General features: G+C 38.9%; 1 protein-coding gene across 1 annotated transcript; it reads left to right on the forward strand.

The window, feature by feature from the left end:
• Positions 1–4,061: 4,061 nt before the first annotated feature.
• tmco1 (transmembrane and coiled-coil domains 1) lies at positions 4,062–11,960 on the forward strand. The gene is made up of 7 exons (XM_006634833.3): positions 4,062–4,260; positions 7,197–7,274; positions 7,492–7,551; positions 7,860–7,906; positions 8,791–8,858; positions 9,577–9,721; positions 10,785–11,960. The coding sequence occupies exons 1-7, from the start codon at positions 4,191–4,193 to the stop codon at positions 10,881–10,883; spliced, it is 567 nt and encodes a 188-aa protein (XP_006634896.1). The 5' UTR covers positions 4,062–4,190; the 3' UTR covers positions 10,884–11,960.
• Positions 11,961–14,019: the final 2,059 nt, after the last annotated feature.

Raw genomic sequence — 14,019 nt, forward strand, 5'->3', positions numbered from 1 at the left:
ACCAAACTAAACCCAGCAAACCAATCTAAACCTCCGTGTACCTCACTTTAATTACTTCAGGGGAGAAGGCACACTAGACGGGGGTTTGTCTGTCAGCTGGGCCTAATTGTTCACTAATGGCCATGATTTAAAAGGAAGATAAAAATGCATGATGAAACGCAAATGTTTGCTTTTTTTATAGTGGAATACTAATTGAAATCACGGAAACACATAAAATCCGTTTAATTCCATCAGGGGTGAAATATGTAATTGTTGTACAAAAATAAATGGAGTGATTTTTCACAGATGGGACACCTTTTGTTTCACCTCTTCTGTGTAAAACTGCAGAAATTGGCCATGCTGTGAAATTGCAGCCAGGCCTTTCCTATATCTGCCCATTGCTCACTCAGACTGAACAGCTCTGGCTTGTCCTGTCGTACACTGAATCCTCAGACAGCTGAATGTCTCAGAACAGAGATGCTGAGCCCAGAGAGTCAGAAATGGGCAGCCAGGGAAACTACCAGAACTTTCTCATCTGAATCATAACTGCAATAAAACAAAAAAAACACTTGAGCTGTAAGACTGACAGATTGTGAAACACGTTCATAAATGTTTTCTCCAATATGTGTGGGTCCTTCAGACAACAGACCTCTTTAATTCTCCCACAGTTATCTAATCTATATTTATCTTCATCATCTTTAGCATCTAGATACAAAATAAACATTTTAAGTAAATGGACTCGGATTACATTTTCCAGTTGTGAACTGACACTAAAGAATTAGATAACTAATGTCATATCATTGTGCTGTACAGCACACAGATAAGTTATTAACAAAGGGTTTATAAATAGTGGATATTTTTTCCAAGATTATTCACTCCAGGTTGTATCAGTACATGTTCCATTTATTGAAAACATTAGAACAACATAAAATTAGAATGCAGTACTTGTAATGCAACCACTCTAAAGCACAAAGACTGACTCTTATGTGCATTTTAAGTTACATAGAATATGAAATGGAGATTCACTGTAATAATCTCTTATGTTTGATACAGTGTATGGTGCTCTAATGTTCCATAATGGAGTTATATGTTTGTAATACATATTTGTAATTCAAAATAATGTAAATATCATAATTGCATCTTAATCATAAACTGAATAAGTACTAAGCCTTCCACATATCCATGCAAATTTCAAATTTCAATCCTCAGCTTTCATTTTTAAGCTGACAATACTCAAATATACATCCATACCAAACCTGACACTGATGTGGCTGTCTCTGTTCTATCTAATTGCACCTCTGACATACAAATTTGGATGACTCAAAACTTCCTTCATCTTAACTGCGACAAGACTTGAGTCATGCTTATTTGTATCCCCCATCAACTTCGTAAAGCCAGTCCTGTAACCCTTTCTGTAGATGGCTCTGTACTTGAGCTTCAATCAAAATTGAAAAACCTTGGGGTTATATTCGATTCTGGCTTAACATTCGACCCATATGTGCAGCATACTGTCAAAACATCTTTTTTTCACCTTAGAAATATCACTAGACTACGCCCTATGCTATCATTAACTGTGGCTGAAAAGCTGATCAACACATTTGTATTCTCTCGAATTGACTACTGTAATGCTCTACTTGCTGGGGTATCTAAATCTACTCTGAACAAACTGCAGTATGTCCAAAATTCAGCAGCCAGAATCCTGACCAGGTCTAGTGCAAGTGTTCACATTACTCCTGTCGTGGAGTCCTTGCACTGGCTTCCGTCAGATTCTGTGTAGCCTTTAAAATCCTCATGCTCACCTATAAGGTGGCTTGGCACCTCAGTACCTGTCTGAACTATTATTGCCCTACGCCCCACCTCACAACCTTTGCTCTTCTAATTCTGCTCTCCTTACTGTCCCCCAAGCCCGTCTACATTGTATGGGTGACAGGGCCTTCTCCTGTTATGCCCCCAAGCTCTGGAACTCTCTCCCCAAGGATATCAGAGAGTCACCTTCTCTAAACTCCTTCAAATCCAGACTCAAAACCCTCTTCTTCAGAAAAGCTTACTTAACTGGTTCCATTCTTCACCCCTCTGCTCTTCTTAGTACAAACATCCGCAGTCTCCTCTATATATTGTAATGGTGTCTTATCCTTAGTATTCTTCTTATGTATTGTTGTATTCTTCTTATTTATTGTTATTGTCATCCTGTAAAGCGCTTTGAGAAGCCACCTTTAAAGGCGCTATATAAAATAAAGTTATTATTATTATTATTATTATTATAAATGCTGTATGTAGAAGCTTTAGCATCTAACAAAATCACAGATTTTCTTGTTGTCTGTTTACTACAATATCTTCAATTTTTCCTTGGGCTCAAGATCAGTGTTATCACTTTGTTGCCTAATCCTGTCAGATCTTAGAAGCCAAGCAAGACTGGATCTGGCCAGAACAGTTAGCAGTGTAGGTGGACCAGGAGGTGGCACTGTGGAATATCCATTCATCCATCATCCAATTCAGGGTCGCTGGAGAGCCGGACCCTAGCCCAGTAAGCAACGGGCACAAGGTGGGATGCAACTAGAATGGAATGCCAGGCACGCAGAGACATCAATTTGTCCAGAAAAAAATATTAGTATGTTTTTGGATTCTGGGAGGAAACCAGAGCACCCAGAGGAAATCCATGTGAAAACATACCAACTCCATGTAGAACCTCAGGGTTCAATTCAACAGCAGAGGCATCACAGCACAATTTTTTAAAACAATGCTCCAGTGTTGAAGCAGCTGTCATCATTCCAAGGAGAACTAACCTAAGGTAATGACTATTTAGTTGTTAAAGATTCCATGGCAGTTGTAGTAAACATGGAGTGATAATATTTGCACAAAATGGCCTCCCAGAAGTGTTCATTTAACTCAATTGCTGGAGTAATTTCTCCACCTAATATGCTACGTGTTGGTTCTGTTTGTGTAAGTCTGTTTGTAAATTGCTGTGAGATGCTTTGAGATCAAAAGCACTATATAAATTAAAGGAATTGGTTATTATTCACTCTGTCAGAGAATGGCGCTTGTTGACAGTACAGGGTGTACATTCCACAGAGAGACAACCTTGTGTTGTTTATGGCTATATTGATGCTACAGTGCAAGAAATCACCCACAAATGTAAAACAAACTGTGATTAGGTGGCTACTACTGGTCTTCTGTAGCTCAGCCGACAAAACCTCTGTTGAGCAACACAGGCGACCCAGGTTTGAGACCATGCGGTAAAGGATGAACCTGGACAGGAGCAGCGAAGGCAGAAGCCCAAGAACCTGCATTCTGTACAATATTATTAATAATATGTACTACTGAGTAACACACAACACTAACTTCATTTATTCTCCAAACGCTCTCCTCCAGCCACCACCCTTTTCTTTTCTCTACTTAATGATGTCAAACTTACAGGTTTTGTATATGTAATTATATATTTAATGGTGAAAAAAATGTAGTTTAGCACAATATAGTTTATGTGTAGCATAGCTAAATATCATGAGATTACCTAAAGAACTTAATTATCCATCATTGTTTAATACTGGTTAGGAGTATAGTTATCTATAGCTTTGTAAAGAAACTAGTTTAATGCTTCCACTGACTTCTTTGTGCTTGATAACATTTCCAGTGGTATAATTTTTCAAATGCCACAGGAAAGCCCAGAAGGATTTTTGGATGGTTTCTCAAATTAGAGCAGAGTTTCCCATTACTTTTCACTTTGATATCCTTCCAAGCTTTTATTTATTCGGGGCGTTTTGTATTTACTTTGTTATACACTTGCAGAGTACTCAGACGGAAAGAACGAGATATCCAAACATCGACAAGAACTATCAAGGACATAATATGATATCCTGTAATGCTTAAAAGAAACCCTGATAAAAGCTGTAAAAATAACAAAAAACAATTCTACTATAGAGTATGTTTCTCTTGGATTTTACTAGATACTGTACTCAAACCCTCCTACACCTTCACCTAGCCAAAGGACCAAATGGCAAACCCCAGCTACGTGTCTAATGCTATCCCACAATACATCTCTCCCAGCCAATCTACTTTTTTACGGTTAGACTCTGTAGTAGGTTTTCAGTGCTGACGAATCAATTTCAGATCTTTCTGCTTTAGTCACCTGAGGTCGAGGCGGTGATCATAAAATATAATATTGAGTACATTTGATCTAAATCAGATATAAGTATATCAAAACATATCTATCAAACATGAGTACTATGTTTGCTGACACGATTTTGATCGTGTTTATATCCGTTTGTACTGCTCTGTTGGCAGAAGGTGAGTAAAAAAATCATTTTTATTGTACTTGGCTAATTCTTGTTCAGAAACTCACCTTAGTTACATCTCCCCCACCTTATTTTTGTGACATGTTAACTTTTGTTTCATGTCGTGTCTTTTTCTTGAATATGTTAGTTTGAGATTATTATCGTTCTACCACCGAGATACGTTTATTTTTAGCATAAATTTAAAAACGTGTTTATATTTCGACCAGTCTGGTACTTGGAGCTTTGCGATTGGTTAAACCTATTCCCAGACCGAAGCATTTGATTGCCGATATCTTCTTAGTCTGGTGGCTGCAACAATACTTACTTTCAAGGGCCTTTACTTATAGTATTTCGGTATAATATACTAGATTTTCTGTATCATTGTCGTCTGAAAATCTGGGACACGGGGACCACATCGAAAGTTATTGTGTGCTCAGAAGAACTATTGCTGTGGAGTAGTGTGGTTTTAGAAGTGGTTTTAATGTTGGCATGTGAGAAGAGCACTTCCTTGTGCAGATACAAAAACATCGAAAACAGTAAATAAACTAGCGGTATCAGTCAAAAGGTCCGAATTGGTAAAACCGAAAAGAGTTTAGTATCTGAGTTGAGTACTTCTGTCAAATGCATTTCACATTCATTTGCTCTTGTAATCGTTCTCATCATCTCTCCGAAACCTTGCTGAGTTTAATTGAAATGGACCAACAAATCTGTCACAAAAGGAATAAAGTGGGTCAAATTCAGTTTAAAATGATAAAAATATATTAAAGGTGGATATGAGATTTACCTGTTGTCTGAGCAATATTGTGACTATACAGTAGATAGAAAAAAGTGGGATCCAGGACAGACTTTGTGGGAGTCTCTTAATAAATCTTTATGCCGTTTTGAAACCATGCCAGGATTTGTATCAGTATTTTAATTGGCAACGTTTTCAGAAATATTTAATGCTTCATGATCCTAAAATGCTTTTGTAGCTAAATCCTTAAAAATAGCTACACACATTATTTTTATTGAAAGACATAAGAATGACCAATAAACCAATCTATGCCCACAACAAAAAATGACTAATTAGTAAGCAAAGGAACAAGTGATAGGTTTATTTCATGCTGAAAAGAGAAGAAAGAAAACACAAGAAGGCTCCACGGCCGAAACATTGCGTTTTCCTTCTTCTCTTTTCAGCATGGAATAAACCTATCAGTTGTTCCTTTGCAGCCTACGCATGCTGATACAGCTACTCACCTTACTAATTAGTAGATGACTATAGTTTTCTGTCTAAAAAACAAGCTTACATTCGTATTTTTTCCCCCATTATCTTAGAAAGTAAGATTAAATGGATATGGATTTGTAGAAGTTGGAGTCTGATTTTTAACACCCTTAATATTGACCTATCAAGCACATAATCAGCATCAAATTATGAGTGTCCAAGCCTCTATAGCTGCATTTGCGGAAGCTGTTGCAATGTTTAAGACCTGGCCAAAATGTCAGACCACAGACTAGCTAACAAAGCTATTCAGGATAACGATTGGAGGTACTGAAACATCTCCAAGTGCATTGTTGTCATTCCAGTGCTGATAGAAACTCCATTACATTTAAAAACTACAAATGTCTTTTAGTAAGTGCTAACTGCCGCGGTGTCTGGACATTCTATTTCTGTGTTCTCCAAAGTAAGGCAAAGTGAGTTGCATAGGTGGGTGCCGTTGGATTTATTTAGGAGTATTCGCTTAACTAAATAAGTGGTTTGCTGAAGTTTAGTTGCTACTGCAATGTTACGAACATTGTCTGAGTGTTATATACAGTGAAAAAGAACTGAAATGTGAGTGGAAACATACCAAAGTACAGATGAGCGTTTGTCTTATGTTTGTGGTGCATAGTTGAAGTTAAAATCTACAAAGCCGAGGGAATCTCATTCTGTATTGTCAATTTTTATCTTTTTATTTTTCCCACATTGACAGCAACAAAGCGCAGTCTTTGTATTCTAATATTCACAGTATATGTATTCTGCGTTAACAAAAGTCATTTGGTATGTTCAAGTTGCATGTTAAATTTGCCTCATACATGACCTTGTGGAAGGAAATTCAAGACTATACGTTGTATTCATGAAATGTTTAGATCATATCACCTTATTTTTGGTAAAGAATAAACAACCCTATATGGAACAATCTCAAAAAGAAGCATAGACATTCATTCATTCAGTAATCATCCTGGAAGAGACCTGTGACACTTCCAAGTGCTTTGTGTTGTTTTCATAATAGGAAACAAATAGGTGGTGTCTTGGCAAGGAAGTTAAAGTTCTAAGAAGATGGTCCTATGTATTTAATCCTGCCACACCCAGATGGTACAGTTTGTAAGATTTACAGTAGTTGTATACCAAAAAAATACATTACTTTCCTTCACGAAGAATGAGGCATTGCTGAATTAGAAATCTATTGCAAAATGTCAGGCTGTTCATAGAGAGATAGTGCAGAAACTTTTCAAAGCACTGGCGGGGGTAATCAGTACTCAGTTTCAGATGTTCTTAATTGAAACATGATATTATCTTGTTATCTTATTCTTAATCTTATACTTGATGTCGGCGATGCTGTACTGCATGTCTGGCTGGCATGATCGGACTGTGAATGGGTGAATTTAGATAGATATGCAGTAGAAGGATGGGGAATTAACTTGTCTAGAGCCATTTGGTTGTTGTGAATTGAGAAACATTTAGCTGGTCTGGTAATTCAATAATCTGTACTCTAGGTAGATTAGTTTTGAGTTAAAATAAATGCAGGCTTGTCGTCTCCTGGAGAGTGCTAAGCTGCCAGTGGTAAGGTACTAGATGCTCCATTAGGACACTATTGGGAACATTTGTTCCAGAGACACAACGTTTTGGCTGTGAAGCCTTCTTCTGGTGTTTCACCTTTTTTATTGTTTTTTTAAAAATGTTTCAGGTGTAATATTTCTTACCGTCTGCAGGCATAACATGGGTGCTGGTCTATAGGACGGACAAGTACAAGAGACTGAAGGCAGAAGTGGAAAAACAGAGTAAAAAGTGTGAGTGGCGTTCCACTAAATGTTTCTTTCCTTTTAGTTGTTCCTTTATGTTGATGAAGATGGATGCCTTTGTCTGGGGGCATGTTAGGTGCTTATTTCGGTGAACGCCAATGTGTCTTGTTTTGCACATCAGTGGGAAGTGTGCACATTGACATGAAGTTCCATAAAGTGTATTAAACACGTTTATCAAACTTTAGCTGATCCCCTGTCGTTGCAGTGGAGAAGAAGAAGGAGACTATCACAGAGTCTGCTGGGCGACAACAGAAGAAGAAAATAGGTATAACTAGGTCTTGTACTTCTTGACACAACTCCTAACACACAGTTGGCTGTGATCTTTTTGTTTGCGGAAAAAATAAGGCATTTAAGTTTCAGCCAATAGTTTGAGAGAGGGGAAGGAAGTAACTTCAACACAACAAACTAACAAAGCACAACATAAGGTACAATGATATCATACCTTCTTGCGTTCTAGATCACACCTGTTTCACATTCCTCTGCATCAATTCTCAAGACTCGCATGTTATGACGTAGTATGTATGTGTAATTAGTTTTCTGTAATTACTTTTTTTGTTTGGCATGTTTCTGCAGAGAGACAAGAGGAGAAACTGAAGAACAACAATAGGGACTTGTCCATGGTATGGCTTTCTGCTGATCTCATTGTTACTGAGTGGTTTCTCCAGTCTTTCCATGGATGATTCTGTATAAACCTCTGTGTTCTTCCTCAGAACATTGAAAAAATGCAGTTCAGCTTCAATTTTTAGGCCATTAACCAACTCTTTACCTAGTATCTTGGTAGAAGAATACATAGTTTTGTATTCTTCATTTTATACCCACCTGCTTTGGAATTGCCAATTGCTTCAATGTCTTGGCTCCCATCTGCAACCCCTGTGAGACCGAGGGTAGGCAAACACCATACCCACCCCTCGAGACTTCATTCATTCGACAGATTGCAGAGCTCTTCTTATTGCCAATAAGAAGAGCTGTGTGTCTCTCGCTAACATCACTGCAAGCATATCAGTGGTTTGTCCCGAAACTGATACCAACGCTATGCCTGGCCAGTAAATTTGAACCCTACCCCCCTCTGCAGCTCTCGGCCAGCTGGAGGAATCCAGACAAGAGACACGATCCAGGCTAGAATGTCCGACCAGAGAATGTCTGGGCCAGAGAATTCAAGCCGCACTCGACGGAAGAGCCTTTGTCTGTTGAGCTATTTGTTCCTGCGCTCTTTTCTGAACACATGGACTGTTCAGTGCTCCAAGTGGTATTGTCACCTATGGTCATCCCTATTTTGTGCTACTTGAACTAAAGAGAATTTTACACTTTAGGCTATTTTTGTAGGACTGGCAACCAAACTGCTAAATTTGTCTACGTTTTCCTAAAAAAACTAAAGGGAAGCCTTAGGGCAGTGTAGTGGAAAAATATACCATGATATTTTAGAAAACTATTCCTTTTCAGATGTTTTCTTCTTTTAAAAAAATTGTGAATGAGTGGTGCATTAATCTTTTGTCTTCGGTTGCAGGTACGAATGAAGTCCATGTTTGCTATTGGCTTCTGCTTTACCGCTCTGATGGGCATGTTTAACTCCATGTAAGTAACACAGTTAGCCACTTTTTAAATTACAAGAGTAGATAAAATAATGAAGTTGAAGTAGGTATCTCCATCTGCATGCATCAGCTGCAAAGGAACTGATAAAGATTCATTTCATGCTTAAAGGAAAAGTAAAGAGGCCGAAAGACGCTTGTGTGATAGGAGGGTATCCTGCTTTGGCACTTCTCATTTTCCAAGGAAGTTCCTTTCTGGGGTGATGGGAGGTCACCTCTTCCCGTTTTCTTTTTTGTAAGCGATGGCCATCTGTTGGTACCCTTGTGTATTTTATAAAGGCTGGGGCAGTATATTGTGCTGCAGATACCACACCTGACAAAAAAATCAAAGTCGAACATGATTTATTCCCATTCGCTACCATTTTAGTTGCAGTCTCGCAGCCTTGGGCTAAACCACTTCCTCTGTCCGATATTTTTTCCAAGAAGATATCACTTTGTCTGGATATGGATAATGGCTTTGAGATGAGTAAATCTCCTGCCACCTTGGAGTGCTGCCACCTGCTCAGCTCCACCTTTCTGTACATTATTGCTTTAGACAGCTGAAACCCTGTTGGTTCAAAAATAACATGTTCTAGCTTTCCTCTACTTTGTATTGTCTCTGCATTTCAATCTAAAGACTGATATCCTGGTTACAGTGTTGCAGTTTTTCACCTTCATTTATACTGCTGTCACAGGTATTATTTGCTGCAATTATTTCTTTGCAGATTTGATGGGCGAGTAGTAGCCAAGTTGCCATTTGTCCCCCTGTCCTACATCCAAGGTCTCTCTCACCGCAACCTGCTGGGTGAAGACTACACTGACTGTTCCTTCATCTTCCTGTACATTCTGTGCACCATGTCCATCAGGCAGGTAAGCACAGCAGCCAGGTGCCCCTGGAATTTCATTGTCCAGGCCTGGCTCCGGGGCTGTAGTGTCTTGAAGTCAGGTGTGGCAGATTCCAATACTGAAAGGTTTTCATTCAATCTTAAACTTTTAGTATCTGAGAGACCCAGAGTTTGGTGGGTAATCAGACATTTGGTCCCATTTCATACCTTTGATTTCAGAAGGGATGGAAACCAGAAAGAGCTGTGAGATTTCAGGAATTCAGATTGATATCCATTCCTTATATCAATGTTAAAACAGTCATTAATAATCATTTGCAAGTTTAGTGCAACCTTTGTCAATAGTTAATTTTTGAATGTGTCATGTCAAATATACAATAGAGGAGATTGTGGTATGAACTTGCGGGTTATACTAAAAGCAAGCACATCATGCTTTTTGTTTTACGTCTTCCCAGATTACAATTAAGGGATAAGGATTCCTTTATGAAACCTAGAGAAAACAAGATATCTGTTTCTGATTTTTTACAGAAACAGTTTCCAGACCCAGAAAATGCACTTATCTTGGTCAATGTTCTTAGCATTTTCCCCTTAGACAAAGGGAACTTTCCTACTTTGCTTCATAACTGTTGTGAGGAATCCATCTGCACTTGACCAAAGCCTGTGACCAGAGGGAAAGTGCTGTGCCCGGCTGTTCTTTGTTTGTGAAAGGCAGGAAGACCAGCCCCTTGTACCGAAAAGGGGAAAAAGCTTTTTTTTCCCCACACAGTCAATCACTGGTCTCTCAAAAGGAAATCACGTTAATCCTGTCTCTGCTTCCTCTTGGCCTTCAAGCACTAACAAACATGCGCTAACTTCAGAGCACAGTTAAATTATTATGGAGCCCCCTTCTCTCATTCGAAATACGGTTAGCTCAATGCTGCCTTGCCTGTTGAGTCTTTGTTCAAATAGTCTAGAACATGCAGACTTCATTGAGGGAAGGGTCATCTGGGGCAGCCACCCTAACTTGTATCATTTTAGCTCAAATACATCACCCAGACCACTCGTCTTCCTTGTAGCGTCGATTTGCTGCAGGTGTCTGCTTTCTTTTACAGAACATCCAGAAGATGCTGGGTCTGGCTCCGTCAAGGGCTGCCACCAAACAGGCAGGGGGCTTCCTGGGACCCCCTCCGCAGGCGGCTAAGTTCTCTTAACCTCCCCCCTTGCTTCCAAGCCTGGCTGTGAACTGCCAGTCCAGAGAGCAGGGACTTCCGTCTGGAGTGTACAACACCACGCTCTCCGGCTGTTCACCAACCCACAATTCAGTGTCTCCAGCTTTTATAAGGACGATCAGCTATATTTTGGAATGACTTTTATCACTTTGTCAATATTTACCTCACTGTGTTACCTGCAGAAAGTCTAAACCCTTCAGGTGTTGTTTATATTACAAATATGAATGTTTTGTCTTTTCAATGCTAAATCTGGAGAGTAGTCAAAACTGCGTAGTATAATTCACTAACTTTTTGACATTTCTGGAGAAATGGTAGTTTTTCAGAAAGCTGAATTACTTTGACTTACACCATAGAGAAACCTACTCCAGGGTCTGTGTGACAGATGCAAAAGTGAACAGAGAAATATTTTTTACAGTTCCCATAGAGTGCAGCTTTGAATTTTGATGATTGTTTTTTGCTTTCCTAAGTATAATTTATTAATGTCACTTCTACCATGAGAGAAGCCACTCTTAATTGTTTCATAAAGCTGGAAATTTTAATAAAAAATGATATGCTTAGTATGTTTGTGTGTACATCCTGTGTCAAAAGTCTCATACTATGTAGAGTGGTCTATATTGTTATATATGTAGAAAACAGGTTTTACATCATTTTTATTAAACTAAGATTTGTACATAATCCTGTAGTTAATTTCTAACAGTATTGGAATGTTCTGATTTGTTTTTAAGTTGCTCAGTATTAAAATATTCTAAGAAATGTCATAAGATATGTTAGTTACATAGGAAGCTTCAGGAACCACATACATTATGTAAGAAAGCCATATACACTGAAATGGGACAAGAGCCAGAACCCACCTTGTCTGGATCTGCTGGTGGTCAAAGACTGAAGGGAGATTTAAACCAGCTTCCAGGAGAGCTGCTAGCTTATACATACCAGAGAGGCAGGCTGCTGAGGGTGATGACTGGCACAACAGGCTGGAGGGAGGTGAAGACAATACTTTTTTTGTTATTTTGGGTTCATAAGATATTCACTTAAAATATTAATAAAGATCATTTAATTTTACTCCATCCTCTTTTGTCTCTTCTGTCAGCTCCTAATGCCAATCCCCAAATATGCCAACCTAACAATTTATCCCAAACCTGCATCCGGCACAGATAAATCTGTTGACTTTTCATTCTATCTGTGTACCACTTTTTTTTTCCATGCGAGACATGACAGACATGTCTCATGGGTGATGTTAATGTAGCTGCATATTTCTATCAAGCAAAAACGATGTCTTGAGTGTACAGCGTCAGAGGTTTCTAAGAGTTTGGGATGGAATGCGCCTTACAAAGGCACCCTTCTCAATCCACAACCTAAATTTAAAAACACAGATTCAACTTAGGTGGCCAACAGATCAAGTGTAAACTCTTTAAGAACAGATTCACTGTGGAAATGCTGAATTTCTACACTATTGCACACTTACACCTCTAAAATCCTGCCAGGCTCCAGCACCAGGCGTGCACTCTGTAGTGTGTTTTAGTGCTATTGCACACTCTTCCAATCTAGCGGTTGTCCCTATCTGCCGTTAAGTAGGCCAGATGCACAGCAGCTGTTCTTAAGCAATACAAGTAAAACAACTCCTATGGGTTATGTTCCATACTTAAATGTTTCACATTAGAAATCCTTCTTGTACTTGTTGGAGGATTTAACCAGGGCATCTGTAGAACACCTGGGGGAAAAATGACACTTTGAACCCAATGTCTAGCAGTGCATGTAATGAACACATACAATGGACCTACCATTGGAAGTACTGTACTTCTGATGCATTAACTGTAGAAAAAATAAATGCTTATATATGTATTTAAATTAAAGGTCTTGGTTGTAAATAATTTCTGTAGAAGTCTTTTTGCAGATGAAGCTGAAAGCCATACGTTTACGTTATGTTTTTGAACAGCGGTTCTGTGCACTCTTGTCAAGAGATATAAACTGTAGACCATAAGGTCAATAATGCGACACATTAATAAAATAATAATAATATAATAATAATAAATTTTATTTTATATAGCGCCTTTAAAGGTGGCTTCTCAAAGCGCTTTACAGGATGACAATAACAATAAATAAGAAGATTTCACAAGATAGGACATAATTATAATTACAACAATACAACAATAACAATAGAGGAGACCGTGGAAGGTGGTATTAAGAAGAGCAGAGGGGTGAAGAATGGAACCAGTTAAGTAAAGGCTTTTCTGAAGAAGAAGGTTTTGAGTCTGGATTTGAAGGAGTTTTGAGAAGGTGACTCTCTAATATCCTCGGGCAAAGAGTTCCAGAGCTTGGGGGCATAGCAGGAGAAGGCCCTGTCGCCCATACAATGTAGATGGGCTTGGGGGACAATAAGGAGGGCAGAATTTGAAGAGCGGAGGTTGCGAGGTGGGGAGTAGGGCGATAAAAGTTCAGACAGGTATTGAGGTGCCAAGCCATGTAAAGCCTTATAGGTGAGCATGAGGAGTCTTTAAAGTCTACGCGGAATTTGACCGGAAGCCAGTGCAAGGACTCCAGGATAGGAGTAATGTGAACACTTGCACTAGACCTGGTCAGGATTCTGGCTGCTGAATTTTGGACATACTGCAGCTTGTTCAGAGTAGATTTAGATACCCCAGGGAGTAGAGCATTGCAGTAGTCAATTTGAGAGAATACAAATATGCTGATCAGCTTTTCAGCCACAGTTAATGATAGCATAGGGCGTAGTCTTGCGATATTTCTAAGGTGAAAAAAAGATGTTTTGACAGTATGCTGTACATGTGGGTCGAATGTTAAGCCAGAATCGAATATAACCCCAAGGTTTTTCAATTTTGATTGAAGCTCAAGTACAGAGCCATCTACAGACAGGGTTACAAAAACTGGTTTCTGTGTATTTTAAACACCCAAAAAAGATCTAGTTTCTGGCAGACGTTCAGAGACACTGACACCGACAAATTGCCCGTGATTGAATGTAGTACAGTAAGTGCATTTGATTTGCCAATACACTAAAATAGTGGTTAAAATAAAATGCGTATTCCTGAACGCATATGCGCGGCTGATTTTAAGCTTTTAGACTTTTGTACATTAGTAATGACCATGCAGAAGAGATGTTGTGAAA

The sequence above is a fragment of the Lepisosteus oculatus genome, chromosome 9 (assembly GCF_040954835.1).
Source record: "Lepisosteus oculatus isolate fLepOcu1 chromosome 9, fLepOcu1.hap2, whole genome shotgun sequence".
NCBI classification, from domain to species: domain Eukaryota; kingdom Metazoa; phylum Chordata; class Actinopteri; order Semionotiformes; family Lepisosteidae; genus Lepisosteus; species Lepisosteus oculatus.

Coding starts and splice junctions, on each gene's coding strand:
- tmco1 (XM_006634833.3), top strand. CDS start 4,191: ATGAGTACTATGTTTGCTGACACGATTTTGATCGTGTTTATATCCGTT. Junction 7,275..7,491: donor GGAAAAACAGAGTAAAAAGT/GTGAGTGGCGTT, acceptor CTGTCGTTGCAG/TGGAGAAGAAGAAGGAGACT. Junction 7,552..7,859: donor ACAACAGAAGAAGAAAATAG/GTATAACTAGGT, acceptor ATGTTTCTGCAG/AGAGACAAGAGGAGAAACTG.